Source organism: Leucoraja erinacea, chromosome 7 (genome assembly GCF_028641065.1).
Source record: "Leucoraja erinacea ecotype New England chromosome 7, Leri_hhj_1, whole genome shotgun sequence".
In the NCBI taxonomy this organism is placed as follows: domain Eukaryota; kingdom Metazoa; phylum Chordata; class Chondrichthyes; order Rajiformes; family Rajidae; genus Leucoraja; species Leucoraja erinaceus.
In genome coordinates this window covers 50,029,254-50,048,257 of record NC_073383.1, presented here as the reverse complement: position 1 = coordinate 50,048,257, position 19,004 = coordinate 50,029,254, and the positions used below count along the sequence as shown (strand labels likewise).

General features: G+C 41.5%; 1 protein-coding gene across 1 annotated transcript in view; it reads right to left on the bottom strand.

The window, feature by feature from the left end:
* vps8 (VPS8 subunit of CORVET complex) overlaps window positions 1-19,004 on the bottom strand; it is a 434,442-nt gene that overhangs the window by 384,238 nt on the left and 31,200 nt on the right. Inside the window, exons 7-9 of the mRNA XM_055638558.1 lie at window positions 7,956-8,080; window positions 2,371-2,457; window positions 849-916 (exon numbers count right to left, since the gene is read on the bottom strand). Of these exons, the coding sequence (XP_055494533.1) occupies window positions 849-916; window positions 2,371-2,457; window positions 7,956-8,080 (280 nt within the window). The remainder of the gene's footprint in view (window positions 1-848; window positions 917-2,370; window positions 2,458-7,955; window positions 8,081-19,004) is intronic.

The following is a 19,004-nucleotide window of genomic DNA, read 5'->3' as shown; positions in this document are numbered from 1 at the left end:
CTATAACCACGAGAAAACACATGTGCCCAAGATTTACCTGGCTTGGTCTTTTATAATGTGGACCTGCTCTCAGCAGGTTTCATTCTATAAATCTGGTGCTGAGAATCCACCTCGGATAGATCCTTTCCAATTGATATACTCGTTAGTGATTCTTCCTCACCTTCCACTCTCTAGTTGTAACATTTGCACAACCATCCCAATCACAATCCTTCATCTGACTGGCCCCTAATCTGTCTCCCTATGTCCCCAAAGACACAATTTTTCCATCTGACTGACTCTTAATCTGTCTACCTATCACCAAGCAGCCATCTGACCCATTCCCTGCCCTTCACAACTGATTTCCCAATTGATCCACAATCCTGTTAATAACTTCATCCAGCTTCTGACCCTTGCTAGGACATGCCTCCCACATCAAAATTATCTCCAGCAGCCAATCTTAACCTCCCCAGCAGCCAATCCCTCTCACCACTCCATCTCATAAAACAAATAACGTTGCCATTCTTAGTTCTAATTCCCTTCAACTGCACTCCAACTCTCCCCATCTCATGCACTTTGTAACACTGAGGTCTTAAATCAAGTTTATAATAGGCCCTCATTTTACCTTTACTCTTGTCAGTCAACCACTAGGCCAGGTTGTATTGATTTTCTGTGATGACATGGTCATACAATTAAAACTTAGTTAAACAATAACATTGCTAACTTGCGCATAGACTTCCTACAGCAAAGTTAATCTAAAACAATTGTTTAATCATCAGTCAGCATAAATTCTGTACAGGGTAATGCACTTATGAGGTTTTCCTCTCCTTAAGGAGAACATTCTCCCTTAATGTACAAAAAACCCATCTTACTTGAAGGAGAGTTCGAACACTGAGCCCCCGCTGTCATTGCAAATGGCTATGGTTGGGTCATCAGTGAACTGCAATGAAAAGGATCATTCACGTCTATTACAAGCAAAATCAACAGAATGGTTGTGTTTTAAAGATCCTACTTAAAAATCAACTTTCAAGCTAACATTAAACATACAAGCTATTCTCCCAGATGTCCGTTTACTCATTATTTCATTATCTTTCTCCACAGTGGTATGCAATAAAAAAAAGTTGTAATTAGTTGCTTACTACTTCTGTTTTTACAATCCACTTTACATTTAATTCAATTTTGATGATAAGCCTCAGCCTTTGAAATGACCATAAATCACAACCAGTGAAAGACGAATGTGGCACTTGAAGCACAGGCCATTCTTTTGACTATAACCAAAATGTTTCAGCCATTCACATCTTAATAAAAACTGTGGCACTAACTTTCAGATGGACCATATGTATCAATAAATAACAAATGTAAAATAAACCATATAAATAAAAGCAACTTTTTGAAAAGTTGCTGAATGACAACCGATCAATCTGCTGTTTTTATTCAGCATAGTTTGATTATTATCTAAATGGCGGCCGATTGGGAAAGGGGGAGATGCAGTGAGACCTGGGTGTCATGGTACACCAGTCATTGAAAGTAGGCATGCAGGAGCAGCAGGCAGTAAAGAAAGCGAATGGTATGTTAGCTTTCATTGCAAAAGGATTTGAGTATAGGAGCAGGGAGGTTCTACTGCAGTTGTACAGGGTCTTGGTGAGACCACACCTGGAGTATTGCGTACAGTTTTGGTCTCCAAATCTGAGGAAGGACATTATTGCCATAGAGGGAGTGCAGAGACGGTTCACCAAGACTGATTCCTGGGATGTCAGGACTGTCTTATGAAGAAAGACTGGATAGACTTGGTTTATACTCTCTAGAATTTAGGAGATTGAGAGGGGATCTTATAGAAACTTACAAAATTCTTAAGGGGTTGGACAGGCTAGATGCAGGAAGATTGTTCCCGATGTTAGGGAAGTCCAGGACAAGGGGTCACAGCTTAAGGATAAGGGGGAAATCCTTTAAAACCGCGATGAGAAGAACTTTTTTCACACAGAGAGTGGTGAATCTCTGGAACTCTCTGCCACAGAGGGTAGTTGAGGCCAGTTCATTGGCTATATTTAAGAGGGAGTTAGATGTGGCCCTTGTGGCTAAGGGGATCAGGGGGTATGGAGAGAAGGCAGGTACGGGATACTGAGTTGGATGATCAGCCATGATCATATTGAATGGCGGTGCAGGCTCGAAGGGCCGAATGGCCTACTCCTGCACCTAATTTCTATGTTTCTATGATTGTTGAACTCACTAAACTAAAGTTCAGAAAGCTTTCAATGGTGCCCATGAGTTAAAAACTACATTATATTTACATCCCTACAACATTATGGTAGACCGTAGTTACTAAACGCTGGATTCATGTGTTAATTAAGGAAATTACAATTCTACTTATGTGAAATGTATTCATGATAAGTCAACCTTTATGTGCAGGATGGCTGTCCCAGGAGGATGAGCATCAGTTATTGTTCTCAATAACTTCCCATTCGCCAAGTCCCACATGGTAATCTACAGGAGGCAAAAATAACAGAAGAGATTCTAAATGCCTTACAATTGACATTTCTGTTCAGTTGCACTGCATATTTTAGCATAATTTAAATCTCAAAGATGAAAATCTCCTTCAAACAGTTTTGGAAGGTGAAATTCAAAGTTACTTTATTATAAATTCTTCCCATACCGCAGTCCATTACATTTGCATAAACAATCTTTGCATCCATAGAGTCACCGAAACTGGACAGGCTATTACTACAAGAGAGTATTGAAAACTAATTACAACATAAATTCCAATTATAGCTCTGAATTACAAACCTATTTCAATATACTGCATGGAAATTGTCACCATCTACTGCAAGACAAACTAGTTTCAGATGCACATTATACAATTCTCCTGCCACAATGATTGAAATAGAAGGTGGGCAGGGCCGGATTTACGGATAAGCTTCACAAGCTTAAGTTTAGGGCCTCGAGATCTAGGGGAGCCTCGCAGGGCCGGATTTACCACCAGGCTTCATAGGCTGAAGCCTAGGGCCTCGAGATCTAGGGGGCCTCTGGCCAAGGCAGGACACCTGCCGTTCAACTCTGGGCGGGGCCCTCTCTCTCTCTGTGTCACTCTCCGTCTCCGCCCGCCATCCGTATCCATGTCCGGGCCGCCAGGTCTCCGCTCGCTCCACATCCGCCAGCACGGCAGGCTGCCTTGCACATGCACACTGCTACGGCCAGCACATCCTCCCCCCCCACATGCGCACAACCACCGCATCATCGGCCGCCCTGCGCATGCGCACTGCCACAGCAACTGGTTGGCGCTGGGCACTTTCTCCCTCGCTTTGAATTGTGGGAGATCTGACCGCCATTGGTGTCCAGTTTCCGCCTCGCCACGACCGCTGAAAACCAATGCAGAATCACTCCCTGACCCTGGATCTGGAGTAACTCTTGCTTCTGGTTTCCTGGTCCTCTAAAAATATTCTAAATGGAATTTAAACCGCAGGTGGTGGAGGGGCGATCACCAAACTCCAAACTCTGAAAAATAACAGCTATTGCACTTTATCTGTGTATTTATTGTGTGTATATATATGGTCTATGGTATATACACACACTGAACTTTTATCTTGTGTTCTGTATTATGTTTACATATTCTGTTGTGCTGCAGTAAGCAAGAATTTCATTGTCCTATCTGGGACACATGACAATAAAACTCTCTCGACTTGGACAAGCAAAAAAAGAGCTACCTTAAATTTAGTTGTGTCTGGTTGGGTAACTACGGTAGGGTGAAGACTATTCCATGCTTTAATTGTGCGGGGCAACTCTATGGAGCAGCCAGCAACTCAGGATAGAAGAAATTAGATGACGTTTCGGGTAGAGACCCTTCTTTAGACTCCCTCTGCTTTTAGTGTAAAGATACAGCATGGAAACAGGCCCTTCGGCCCACCGAGTCCACGCCGACCACCGATCACCCGTACACTAGTTTTATCCCAAGCATTAGTGGAGTAAGTCAAAATTGTTTTATTCTCTCACGTCCCAGTTAGAACAATGAAATCATTACTTGCGGCAGCACAACAAAATATGTAAACATAGTACTCTGTAAGCAATGTTATAAACAAGAAGACAAAACGGTGTATATTTACATATGAATATATAACTGTGTGTGTGTGGTGTGTGTGTGATGTGTGAGTGTGTGTGTGTGTGTGTGTGTGTGTGAGTGTGTGTGTGTGTGTGTGTGTGTGTGTGTGTGTGTGTGTGTGTGTGTGTGTGTGTGTGTGTGTGTGTGTGTGTGTGTAATATATATACCCACACACCACAATTTCCCTCTTGGGATTAATAAAGTTCTATCGTATAGTATCGTGTGTGTAGGAAGGAACTGCAGATGCTGGTTTAAACTGAAGATAGACACAACAAGCTGGAGTAACTCAACCTGTCAGACAGAATCTCTGGACAAAAGGAAAATATTACGTTTTAGGTTGGGTCTGAAATTGGTTCCTGCATACCTTTGGAATGTGGAAGGAAACAAGAGCACCCGGAGAAAACCCATGCGATCAAAGGGAAAAGGAGCAAACTCCATACAGCACCTATATTCAGGATCAATTCTGGGTCTCAGGCACTTTCACAGGCAGCAATTTATGGCCAATGTACTGCCCCATAGTCTTGAACTTAATTAAAACATACAGTAGCTGTATTAAGGGGGACATAGCGTCACTTGGAGATTTAAGACTGAAAATTAATATTTTCATTTGTTTAGTAACCAAAGTTATCAACATATCATTTTTTGTGCGTTGGAAAACAAAATATAGTGGCACAGCTGGTAGACTTGCTGCCTCACATGCCAGAGATCTGTGTTCGATCCTGTCCTCGGGCACTGTCTGTGTTGAATTTGCACATTCTCCCTGCAAGCGTGTGGGTTTCCTCCCATATCCCAAAGCCACATTGGCTTTGTAGGTTAACTTGTCTCCGTAAAATTGCCCCTAATGTGTAGGAAGGGGGTGAGGAAAGTGGGATAACAGAACTTTTGTTAATGGATAGACAAAAATGCTGGAGAAATTCAGAGGGTGAGGCAGCATCTATGGAGCGAAGGAAATAGGCGACGTTTTGGGTCGAGACCCTTCTTCAGATTGATATGAGGGTGGTGGGGGGGACGGGAAGAAGAAAGGAAGAGGCGGAGACAGAGTCTGAGGGAGAGCTGGGAAGGGGAGGAGAAAGCAGGGACAACCTGAAATTGAAGAAGTCAATGTTCATACTGCCCAAGCGAAATATGAAGTGCTGCTCCTCCAATTTACGGTGGGCCTCACTCTGGCCATGGAAGAGGCCCAGGACAGAAAGGTCGGATTCGGAATGAGACGGGGAGTTGAAGTGCTGAGCCACCAAGAGATCAGGTTGGTTATTGCGAACCGAGCGGAGGTGTATGGCGAAGCGATCGCGAAGCCTACGCTTGGTCTCACCCATGTAGAGCAGCTAACACCTAGAGCAGTGGATGCAATAGATGAGGTTGGAGGAGGTGCAGGTGAACCTCTGCCGCACCTGGAAAGACTGCTTGGGTCCTTGAATGGTGTTAAGGGGGGAGGTAAAGCAACAAGTGTAGCATTTCCTGCGGTTGCAAGGGAAAGTGCCAGGAGAGGGGGTGGTTTGGGTGGGAAGGGACGGATTGGCCATGGAGTTACGGAGGGAGCGGTCTCTGCAGAAAGCCAACAGAGGAGGAGATGGCAAGATGTGGCCAGTGGTGGGATCCCATTGGTAAACCAAAAAGCTGGAGAAAATGAGCGGGTAAGACAGCATCTATGGAGCGATGGAATAGACGACGTTTCGGGTCGAGATCCTTCTTCAGATTGATGTCGGTGGGGGGGGGACACGAAAAAGAAAGAAAGCGGCGGAGACAGTAGGCTGTGGGAGAGCTGGGAATGGGAGGGGAAGGACGGAGAAAGCAAGGACTACCTGAAATTAGAGAAGCCAATGTTCATACCGCTGGGGTGTAAACTACCCAAGCGAAATATGAGGTGCTGCTCCTCCAATATGCGGTGGGCCTCACTCTGGCCATGGAGGAGGCCGAGGACAGAAAGGTCGGATTCTGAATGGGAGGGGGAGATGAAATGTTGAGCCACCAGGAGATCAGGTTGGTTATTGTGAACTGAGTGTAGGTGTTGTGCGAAGCGATCGCCAAGCATGCACTTGGTCTCACTGAGGTTGATCATACGCTGAATTATACAACCATATTTTTGTTTGGAAGTGGAAAGAAATAATAGAAATTGCATCGTGTAAAACGAGTTGAGATACTGTATTATAATTTTACTGCATGTCATTGTGGCATATATCATGTCTTGATTGGTGAGTATGTTTAGTTTGTGACTATTTAAAGGAGAAATAATATGTGAATGCTTCATTGAGCATAATTCCGACTGGTAACTACGCACTTCTTCTGAGCACATTATCGCACGTGTCATGCAAGCCGTCTTAAATGACCACCTAAACTGTCATTTAGCAACTTGAAAAGCTGCCAAGGTTGCCCGGCTGACAACAGAGAAAAAAGTGAGAGCCCTGCAAGGTGTATCATATTTTTGACTGTCATAGGCCTTTCTTACATATGCTGTCACAACGCATTGTAGTCTCTAATCAACCCTTCAGTAATTTTCCTTGCCCTTCATTTCAGAATAACAGTGTTTTAAGCCGATAACTCGACACTAGCACTGGCCATCAATAAATAAATACAGAGCACAGCTTTCCAGCCCCTTATCTCATTGGCCACGCTCGGCTGCAAATCGGTGTCAATCTGGTGGACCATCTTCTTCTAGTCGTGGTGGTGGGGGATTGGGAGGGGCCTCACAAGTGGAACAGCCTAGGACCTCTCTTCATCTAAATCCGGCCCTGAAGGTGCGTTCAACAACAAACAAATTCTTATATCATCTCCAGTATTCCGATGCAATCTGGGATAGTTTTTGCTAATATTTTCTTTGTCCTCCTCACCACGTTAGTGAACAGGTGTGATGCTTTTTAAAAACCTTGCCAAAAAACCTATTATGAAAAAGGTCCCTGCCTGAAATGTCACCCATCCTTTTTCTCCAGAGATGCTGCCTGACCCGCTGAGTTACTCCAGCATTTTGTGTCTACTAGGCTATTATTCAAGGAAGGTTTAATAAGATTGGACAACTTAGTTTTACCCTGTAGAAGGCAACTGGCCTCAGCTAATAAATCTTTCCTCAAACATCCACTGCAAATCCCATTCAAAGGTTTGAAAGGTTTCAAAGGTCTTTTATTGGCACATGTACCATTTAAGGTAATGATATGCAAATTACCATACAGCCATATGAAAAAAAAAGCAACAAGACACACATCTACATAAAAGTTAACATAAACATCCACCACAGCAGATTCCCCACATTCCTCACTGTGATGGAAGGCAAAAAAGTCCAATCTTCTTCCTCTTTATTCTCCTGCGGTCGGGACGATTCAAGCTCCCACAGCCGATGGTCGAAGCTCCCGCGTCGGGGTGGTCGAAGCTTGTAGTTCCCGAAGTTGGTCTCTGACCAGAGACCGCGAGCTCTGTGATGTTAAGTCCGCAAGCACCCACGGTGGAGCTCTTAAAAGTCGGTCTCCAGCAAAGGCCGGCAACTCCTCAATGTTAGGCCGCAGTGCGGACGGAGATACAATACAGAAAAAAAATTGCATCTCCATCGAGGTAAGAGATTAGAAAAAGTTTCCCCCAACTAACCCTCCCCCCCCCACACATAAAACAAGCTAAAGAACACTAAAAATAGACATTTATCAAATACTATTAAAAAAGGAAGGGACAGACAAATTATAGGCAAGTATGTTTAGCTGAAAAAGAGTTATGATTTGACAAACAGACATGTCCACCACCTTAAATGCTTGCCCCGAGTGATAACTGGAAAAATGGAGGTTAAAAGCTATAAGCAGATGTACTGACATTCCTAGCTGCCTCCACATGCCTAGCCACAAGGAAGGGAGTTCTCCACTTGCATCCAAGCTCTATTACAAAATAACTACCATACATTAACTATGCCTACCTGACCCTTGGCAAATCCACAGAGGAGACGAGTGCAGTCACTGTTGATACTGAGTGCAGATACAGCTCCGTACTGAGCCCCCATAGCTGTGCTCCCAAGACATAGCCGCAGAGCTTGATTTGGATCTGAAAGAGAAAGACTTTTGAGAAACCAAGCCTTATTACATGGCTATGTATTTTCACAGGCAACCTATGACCCAATCATTAGCCTCATCTAGAAAGTACAATTCAAAATCTTTGCATCTAAAAACTGCAGAAAATTAGCAGGTTTATGCATCTTAGAAAACATTTCCCTTTAGGATCCTCCAATTATTTATGAAAATAAATTTCAGAATATGACCACATTTCTAAATGTTTTTGGAGAAAGTTACTTGGCCTGATTTTAGAATTCACGGTTTACAATTATGTGCTCATTGCCAAATTTATGGCTATCTTTAATCTTTCCAGAGACCACAACTGGTCTATGAAATAAGATGCTAACAAATGGAACTAAAAACATCTCAATATTCAAACAAAAAACATACCACTGAATAAAAGGCAAGAACAAGCAAAGATATAAGATGCTGAAAATAAATAAAATCTTCCATAAGGAAAAAGAGCAAATCATAGTAGTCGCTTCATACAAACACCATAAGAAGTAGGCCAGAAAAGCAATGTCTATTTCCAAAAAAAAAAGGATGCCTGCATTAATAAAGCTTTTTTTTTAAACTCCAGCACACCAGGAAGTGCACTCCAACCAATAAAGCAGCTGCATTTTTGGAGTGTAGACTTTGTTGCATCGCAGCCAATTAACACAAACAGTTCTGAAATAAACAGCCAGATTGTCTGTGATTTCATTAAATGTTGTTTCAAGCTTGAATTATCAAGTTACAAACTGCAGCTCAAAAGGTGGCAAATCAGGCAATTCAGTGCACATTAGTTCTTTTATGAAGCACTGTTCCCTGCTCTTCCCCCAATTACACTCCTTTAAGTACTGTTTGACTTCCTGTGAAGGGTATGATTGCCTCCAGGACATTACACCCTTAGGCAGTGTAATGATCTCCTGAAGACTGGCAGGATTATTCAAAGAAGACCATAAGATCTTTTACATCTGCTTGAGTTAATTGTATTTATAACTGCATTGGAAAGAAAGTAGTTCAAATACTACAGCTTTCCCTCAGTACTAACAGGTGCCTATTTAGATTGTATGGTGGAGTTACTGCACTGGGACTTTACCTCAGAGGAAACATCTCTTGCACCAGGTCAAATGGAAGAGCTTAGTTAGATTTGCGCATGTTACTTTAAAGACAAAAAATGGGTTAAGTGTCCTCAAACATTAAATTAATTATGTACTGAATGACAATTAAGTAAATGACAACAGTTTTGTGAAACCAGGTGATTTGATTGCTCCAATGGCCTTTTCAGCCTATGCACTTTATTTTAGGATTTCATAAGAGAATAACATTGGTGGAAGGAAGGAAGAAGTATGGTTTCCATATGGTTAGGCTCCTGGAGTATTGCTCTAAATACCTGAACTGGTAATCAGAAAGACAGCTTGGCAGCTGAGCAATTACAAGTATTTAAACCTGGTGTCATAGCATAGTTATCAAGTCACTAATGCCCAAAAGAAAGAAAGAAAACCCCATTCATAACTGGTCTGGTTTATGCATGACTTTAGACCAGTGGTAGATGCTGAACTGTTCTCTGAAATGATCAGCGATTCACTTAATGCAGAATAAATCTATAGACACCCTACTTGTAGAATGTTAACTCATTATTTTTATTTCCACAGCTGCTGCCCAACCTGACAACCTCCAACATGTTCTGCTTTTATTTCCACCATCCGCATTGGTAAATCCAATAATAAAGAATGAATTCGGGAGACCCCAGCAAAGGGAGTTAATGAAGTGTTTAAAAGATTGATCATGTCATTCATTGTAAATGTTAACTTTGGGAAACTCTCCTGGGCATGTGAATGCCAGTTGAAGCCAAGCACCATGTACCTTCCATTGACTGTAACAAATATTGGCTCAGATACTTTTGATATAAATATCCCGACAAATCTCGCTATTATTTAATTAACCTTTTATTTATTTCTCCTTCCCTTGACGTCCATCTCCATTTTTAGTATTTTTGATGTCTATCCTGAAACTTCCCAAAGCACTATTGTTTCCAAGGGAGCAAACTGACATCTAAGCTGGCTCACTGTTCAACCAGGGAAAAAGCTTTTCAGTTTGTGGAATCATACAAAATAGAAGGTACCATACAGTGCACACCATTTCTGATACTAGCTCTTCAAATGGAACTATTTTCATTCAATCTAATTTCTCCTACTTCACTGTGCAGCTTTGTGAGCTATTCCTTTGCAGATACCTATCCAAACTCCACTTTAAATGGAGTCTTCCCTTCCCTCCCGTACCACCCCCTCCCCAGGTGCTTTCCATTGCAACCGCAAGAAATGCAACACCTGTCCCTTCACCTCCCCCCTCGACTCCATTCAAGGACCCAAGCAGTTGTTCCAGGTGCGACAAAGGTTCACCTGTATCTCCTCCAACCTCATCTACTGCATCCGCTGCACTACATCGGGGAGACTAAGCGGAGGTTGGGCAATCGTTTCGCCGAACACCTCCGCTCAGTCCGCAATAACCTACCTGAATTCCCGGTGGCTCAACACTTCAACTCCCCCTCCCATTCCCAATCCGACCCCTCTGTCCTGGGTCTCCTCCATTGCCAGAGTGAGCAACACCGGAAATTGGAGGAACAGCACCTCATATTCCGCCTGGGTTGCTTGCGTCCGGATGGCATGAACGTTGAATTCTCCCAGTTTTGCTAGTCCTTGCTGTCTCCTCCCCTTCCTTAACCCTCGAGCTGTCTCCTCCCATCCCCCCGCCCTCGGGCTCCTCCTCCTCCCTTTTTCCTTCCTTCTCCCCCCCACCCCCCATCAGTCTGAAGAAGGGTTTCAGCCCGAAATGTCGCCTATTTCCTTCGCTCCATAGATGCTGCTGCACCCGCTGAGTTTCTCCAGCATTTTTGTGTACCTTCCACTTTAAATGAGATGACTGTCTTTTAAAGCAAACATCTTTTTAATAAAGGATAATTAGAAGTTGGAGGCAAACCCATAATGTCACAAGGCCAAGATGTGGAGACTGACTAGTGATGACCATGTATTGATGAGGCAAAAAGAGGTCTACAGTGTCACGTGCAACAGATAGAAATGAGCAAGGCATGAAACCTTTATCATTGATATGTTTAAATGCATTCAAATAATTCTAATGTTTGTACTAATCTACAATAAGATACCACAACATGTTATGAATGGGTTAAATTAAAAAAACTCTAAAACTCAAAAAAATTTAAAAACTGCTCTGATTTATTCTCATAGATTTAAAGAGTTATTTTCACAAGTATAATTTACAAGCAATAAAATTGGCAGTTACTGTTGGATACAAAATTTACAGTACCAATAGTTTACTGATTATTAGTGATCGTTATTTAACTTACACTACATTATGCTTCATCTTCTGCTAAATATCTCCACATGACATTTTTTTTATCGCCAAAACCAATTCATTAATATCTTATGTGTAAGAAGGAACTGCAGATGCTGGTTTAAATTGAAGATAGACACAAAAAGCTGGGCTAACTCAACGGGACAGGCAGCATCTGGAGAAAAGGAATGGGTGACGTTTCAGGTTGAGACCCTTCTTCAGTGTGTCTATCATTAACATCTTAACTGGTCAAGGCAACAGGTATATTTGTGATTAAAATTATAAACATCTATATTACAAGCTTGTGAAACCCAAGTTAAGGGTATATACTTTTCATTAATTAAACCATATTTTGGAAATAGAGTGCATCTAATTGCAAAACTTTGGGGAATATGAATTATAGAGAGAAGAGACAAATAATTTATTCACCTTCATTCCAAGTTATTTTGGGCTCAAAAGTAAAAAAAAGTGATTTTAAGTTAATAAGAGCAGAATTTTTCAGCTCACCTGACTAGGATATCATCGTAACAGGAGCAGCTGTAGGAGATGAGATACTGGGCTTGTACAAGGTATTTGTTCATCCCATTAGGGATGAACTACGTGCTGCTATTATGTTATATCTTAAGAATGGCATCAAGGCAGTGAATGTAAACTGGGCTACCCACAAGATACTCGGGTTCAGGCATTCAAGGTACAGAGAACAGAGAAGTCAATTTGTTTTACACAGATCTTATTACAACATGGTCTATTCATTTTAATTGAAAGATATTTTGGGATAAATTAAAAAATAATCCAGTAACGTTGACTTCCAATTAAAAATAACAGATTTGATTAGATTCATTTGACCACACTATCACAATACCAGGAATGCACTGAGTTCAGTATCCTTAAGAAACGCCTGGCATTAAATCCTAAAACACCATCTTGCAAAAAATGAGAAGACGAGGGCATGAAATGAAGCAGAGCTGGGACAAGGAGTAAATAAATGGGGCACACAATTAACAAACAATGTCATATATTTGAATAAAGCGTCTAGATAAGTGATCCCTAACAGCAGTGGTGCAAGATATCAGAAACTGAGTGAATTATATATTTTGCTGGAGCATAAAATAAACTGCCGGGGAAACTCAGCAGATCAGACAGCATTTAATGGAGAGTGAAAGACGGTTCATGGGGAGAGAGGAGACCTACTGAATGTTTAAACTCAAGAACTGCTGAATCAAAAAAAATAAAATGGCCTTTACCACCAATGAACTTTTCCAGATTTTGATTGATAAAGGAGAATTATTGGAAACATCTCTGCCTACTATTAAAGGAGAAAATGGTGCTTGCATAAATGCTGAGAAATACACTCCAAATTCACTGGCATGTACACCTTTAAAGCCTTAACTGGGCTTTTAATTAACCCTGATTTTTTGCATACTGATCTGCACAATTACATAACATCTTTGATGCCGTGGTCCCAATCAAAAATTCCTATTCTCAACCTGATTACACCGGATGTATGCTTCATTGCTACTCGCTCAAGTACAAGGAATTCAGACTCCAATCTACATGGAAGACAATTGATGTGCCCACATCTGACTGGATGACATGAAGTATCCAATTTTTGTCTGCGAACACTTCTCAGGATCATTCTGGAATGCAAAGACGTTCCCGTCCAATTACTTTCAGTGCAGTTTTTAAACTGCTCTCCTCCATGTACACCTCCAATAATACACATACTCAGATTGATTGTATCTGGTCAACCATCTTGCCCAAGTATCAAAGTTGCATCTCCCTAATTCCTCTAATTTCCCACTTGATAATCCCACTTAAGTTTATCATGTCCTAGGCAAACATCTTCCATATCCTCAGTCCTACTTCCAACAAGTAGCCGGCACTCAACTATGCTTCCTGGCTCGCATATTAACTGGCATCACGAACAATTTGGTCACCACAGGGGCAAGCTGCCTCCCACTGCAAATTTGCTTTCATCACACCACCACCCACCCTGGGATAAAACCTTGACCTGTGCAGCAATGCACCCAGGAAATACTCTCCTAGTTCATTGAACAGTTGTTACCTCCCACATTGATGCCCATCTTTCCCAGAATTTTATCCTTGAATCCCTCCAAAAACTGTTATCCACACAGTTTTCATCAAGTTAATGGTGACATGCTGTATGATAGAAAATACATTAGTCACTCACTGCCCTCTGGAGGTCATGCCTTCAGCTACCAATGTCTGTGCTCAAGAATTATTTTCTCAAATCATTCCACATATCTATCTCTCTTTTCTCCCTTAGATTGCTACTTAAATCCTGCCTCTTTGCCCAAGGATTTGGTTATGTGGTTCATTACTTCTTTATTTAATAAGGCATTAATGTTGTCCTTTTACATTTTGATTTAAATTGTTGTAAAGTTGTGCTGTTTTAAATATGAATATATATCCAAGTTACCCTTCATGCACCTATAATTTATAAAAAAGACAAAAACCAAAAAAATCACAAAACAGAAGAAATTTTTATAATTTGTTGTATTAACTGAAAAATGCAGATAGCTTGCTAAAAAGGTCAGCGAGATTAAATTGACCTGCAGTACTTAAATTTAAAGGAAATTTGCAACCTCTGACACCAAAATATGCATTTCACTTTATGTCAATTGTTGGAGCCTCAGTTTGTAAAAAAGAAAAAGCAGAAAACAAGCAAACCCCTAGGTACACCCACACCGCTGTGCTCTGTACCTTTTCCTATACATCCAGGACGACATGAAGAGAAAGAAGAGACCACAAGTCAGCATTCAATGTACAGCACATTACACATAAAAAAATTTAAATTCCCTCTAGAAACACAATACTCTGCACATGGAACAGAAACATATCACAAAAAGATTGGTGCAACATCGCACAACCTTCACTTTACAAAAGAAAAGCAAACATTAAAAGCATCAATTTACTATACAGAAATGTGGTGTTTCACATCCAAATCACAGACAGTACGATCACTGTGCATTTACAAAGTTTGCATTTACATAGCTCTATCACATTGTGAAGAAAAATCTTGGTGCTTCTATAAAATGCTTTTGGATCATAAAATGTCATCCAACTTGCACGCTGCAAGATCACGCACACAGCAATGAGATGGCTGACTAAATCGCCTTGGTGCTACTTACACTTGTGTCCTTACAACATGGAAGGATGCCACTTTATCTATGCTGGCTCACTCAGCAAACTCATCCCACACCAATTTACCTTGTAAACTATTCTTCCCGTATCTCCATTAATTCCCCAGACTCTACCATTCACCAAAATACCAATGGCAATTTTACAATAGCCAATTAACCTATCACCCCGCACATCTTTGTGACTTAGAAGAATAATCAGAGTACCCGAAGAAAACCCAAGGAAAGCTTACAGAATCCAAACAGATGACACTGGAGGGCAGGATTGAACTCAGGTTGTTGTGCCACAGTGCCATTATTTCAGACATAAAGTATAGCACAGGAAAAGGTCCTTTGGTCCATCATGTCTGCATCGAACACGACACCAAATGAAACTAATCCCTTCTGCCTGCACATGATTAATATCCCTCCATTCCCATCAGATTTACAAGCCTACCTAAAAGCTTAAAAGCCACTATTATATTTACTTCCACCACCACCCCCGACAGTGCGTTCCAGGCACCTATCACGTTTTGTGTGATAAAACCTGCCCCACACATCTCATTTAAACTTTCCCCCTCTCACCTTAAAGGTATTCCCTCTGGTATTTTGACATTCCCACCCTGGGGAAAAGGTACTGATCTATCTATCCATGCCTCTCATATCTTTGTAAACTTCTATCAAATCTCTCCTCAACCTCGAACACCAACTTCTCCTTATAGCTATAATTCTTTAAGACAAACAACATCTGGTGAGCAAAAGTTTTATAAAGTTGGCAATGACTTCCTGACTGTTCTACTCAAAGCCCTGGCTTATGCTCACTCTATTTATCTTGCTACTTTCAGTGAACCATGATCATGGATCCCAAGGTCCCACTGCACATCAATGCTGTTAAATATAATGCCATTAACTCTATACCTTCCCCTTACATTTGACCTCCTACTGGGCAACACCTCACTTTCCTGCATTATCTGCCATTCTCTGTCTATATCTGTAACTGATCTATATCCTGCTGCATCCTTTGACAGCCTTCTCAGAGCTGCCAAGTTTTGTCAGAGCATTTAACATTAGCATTGACAGAGTATTCTAGTACCTGAAAATCAGTATTTTGCTGAGGAAATCAGTACTTTTACGTGGTGCCATTTTGCTGAAAAAAATGTTTTTTTAATGTGCGATCATACCCTTGTAAGAGTACAAGAATGCATAACTTTGCTACCAATTGACATGTCTTCTGCGCACCTTACTTGACAGTGCATTCACTGCTATCTCATTGTATACTGCTGTTTGAACGGCTGCTTTTAGCACCAGATGATGATGTAGAAGCCATTTTGGAAGCCTCCCCCTCCCTCTCTCCCTCCTTCCTCTCTCTCCCTCCCGCTCTCCCACCCTCCCTCCCTCCTCCTTCCTTTCCTTTTTTTCTCCCTCTCTCTCTCTCTTATTCCCTCCCTCCCTCTCTCATTCTCTCCATCCTCTCCCTCTCTCCACCCCTCCTTCTCTCCCCCTTGAGCCCACCCACCTTTCTGTAAAATCAAGACCAATCCCAATGTAACTGCAATCCCACTGGTAACCTTTCACCATTAGGCTTATCCAGAATTCTACCACTGGCTGAAAAATAATCAATGGCACAACATCCACTGAGAAAGAGAATTCCAAAGACTCATTGTTATACGATAATTTTCCTGAACAGTCTGTGACCCTTGGCGCTATATGTAAAGCCCATAGCGCTCCAGCCAGTAGCGCTATTTTTTTAGAACCCATAAGGCTGTAGCCGACAGCTCTTCGTTTAAATTCCCACACGTTAAACTGACAGCGCTCTGTTTAAACCCGGAGCGGGACAGGCAGCGACTGGAGAGAAGGAATGGGTGACGTTTCTGGTCGAGACCCTTCTTCAGATTGAACTGAACCGTATTGAAAATCCGTATTTAACAACACAAAAACGAACATCCGTATTCTAATCGCATTTCTATACAAAATACGGAAAATCCGTACTACTTGGCAGCTCTGCCTTCTTCATTGTCCACAATTCTACCAATTTTTGTGTTGTCTGCAAACTTAGTAACCAATCCATCTATCTTTTCATCTGTCATTTATTTACACCACAAATAGATATCCCAGCAGAACATCATCTTTCACACACCTTCAGCTACAATAACACCCTTCTACCACCACTTTCTGTCTATTATAAGTAAGTCAGTTCTGAATCTGAACTACTAAATCACCGTGGATCTCAAGTATCTTAATCGGCTGGGACCTTGTCAATTATCTTTCTAAAGTCCATGTGGACAATATCCGCTGCCTGCGCTCATCAATCATCTTTGTCAGCTCTTCAAAAAACATAATCATGTTTTTAAGACATGACCTGTCTATGCTGACTGTGCCTAAATATTACGTTCCTCCCTCAAATAACGGTACAGAGGAAGTGGGTGGAGTATACACCCGTCTGTATCAATGATGCTGAAGTGGAGATTCCCATATGTAAATATCACCCAACAGTTTGTCTTGGTCCAAGCGCATCCACTATACGACCAAGAAAGCACATCAACTCCTCCCGTTCCTCAGAAAGCAAAGGAAATTTAGCATTTCTCTAATGACTCATACCAATTTCTAGTTGCACCCACTGAAAGCATATTTCCAGATGGTATGGCAACTGCTCTGCCGAAGATCACAAGACATGGCAGAGAGTTGTGAATGTAGCCATCATGCAAATTACTCTCCCCCAATCTAAACCACAATGCCCAAGGAAAGCAGCCAAAACTATCAAGGACCACACTCTCCCCGATCATTCTCTCATCTCCTCTATTCTATCGGGCAGAAGAAACAAAAGCATGAAATCACATGCCAAAAGATTCAAGACCAGCTGTTGTTCTTTTGTCTGATGTGATTATATGCTAAGGATTAATTTCCGATCTCCTAATCTACCTCGCTGCAGTCGATGAACTTTTTTAAATCTGCACTTTCTCTGCTGCTGTAACACTATATTCTGCATATAGTATTTTTTCATCCCGTGCACTACTTTGATGCACTTATGATTGGTATGATTTGTCGAGATAGCACAGTTTTTCATTGGATTGTGGTGCGCGCGACAATAATAAACCAATCCAAAAAACTCAACTCGCTGTCAGAGTTTACTGGATCGTTATGTCCTGGGAGATGACTCCAGAGAGCACTGTTGTAGCACTTCCTTCAATATTTAGCCGTGTCTGGAGTTGCTCTTGACTAAACATAATTCTGACATAAAGGTGATATAGCCTAGCAGTAAGGAAACACATCATGAAAAAGCAATACCATGAGTCACTGCCTCCCAAAAGCAATTCATAATGATGACTCTATTCAGAACTATTTAAATGCAGGCATTTTCTCCTAATCAAAATTAATTATATGTGTAATACTCCTTCTGATTTGAAGTTCGACCATGTTCTTTAAAAGGTTTTGGCAATGATTTCACATCCAATTACAATCTTGTAATATACACAATTGTATTACTCTTTAAGACTTAAGAAACACCACATAACGCATAGCAATGTTATTTGTTTTAACTTTAATAGCATTTTATAAATTCAAAGTTAAAATAGGATCACAAAATTTTCAAATAAAAATGCGCCAAAGCCAAGGAAGAACCAATCCACCTCCTTTGCCTGGAAATATGTGTATCCTAATATTCAACACGAGCTCACATGGTCAGAATGTATGTCGGTCCTGGGTTACATTCAATGGGACCTTTGAACACTGATTAAAATATTTATAGAAGATAAAAATTGATGCAATGAACAGAGAAGAAGCTGGTCTAAGGCTACAATAGGGTCTATATCAATTGGAAAAGTGGGCCTACGAAAAGCAGATGGAATGCGGATAAGTACAAAGTGATGCATTTGGGGAAGTTAAAGAAGAGCAGGACATTTACACTAAATGCCAGTGCTCTGGAAAGTGTTGTTAAACGGAAAGGCCAAGGAGAACAAATACATACTTCCTTGAGGACAAAGTGGGGGAAAAAGGTGTATAACACACTTACCTTTAACAGATAGGGAAATGGGTACAAGAATTGGGAAGTTATATTACAGCTGTACAAACCATTGATGAGAGTGCACCTGCAATAATATGTACACTTCTGGTTGCAATCTACGTGTATAGGAAGGATGTGATTAAGCTAGAGAAGGTGCAGAAAAGATTCATAAGGATGTTGCCAGGACTGGAGCAGGCACGTGCCGTCAGGGTAGGCAAGGTAAACACTGCCTACCCCGACTAAAATTATGAAATGGCAATTGTTAAATATAAATAGTAAAGGCATGGGAGAATTATGCCTATCTAAGAGATCGATCTCTTAGGTAGGCATAATTCTCCATGCCTTTCATCCGCAGCACTTGTAACACGGGAAGGTCTGTGCAGCCCACGTGCCGTCAGCGCTGCCTGAAGCCGTCAGTTTCAAGGGGAGCTGAAGGCAGCAGA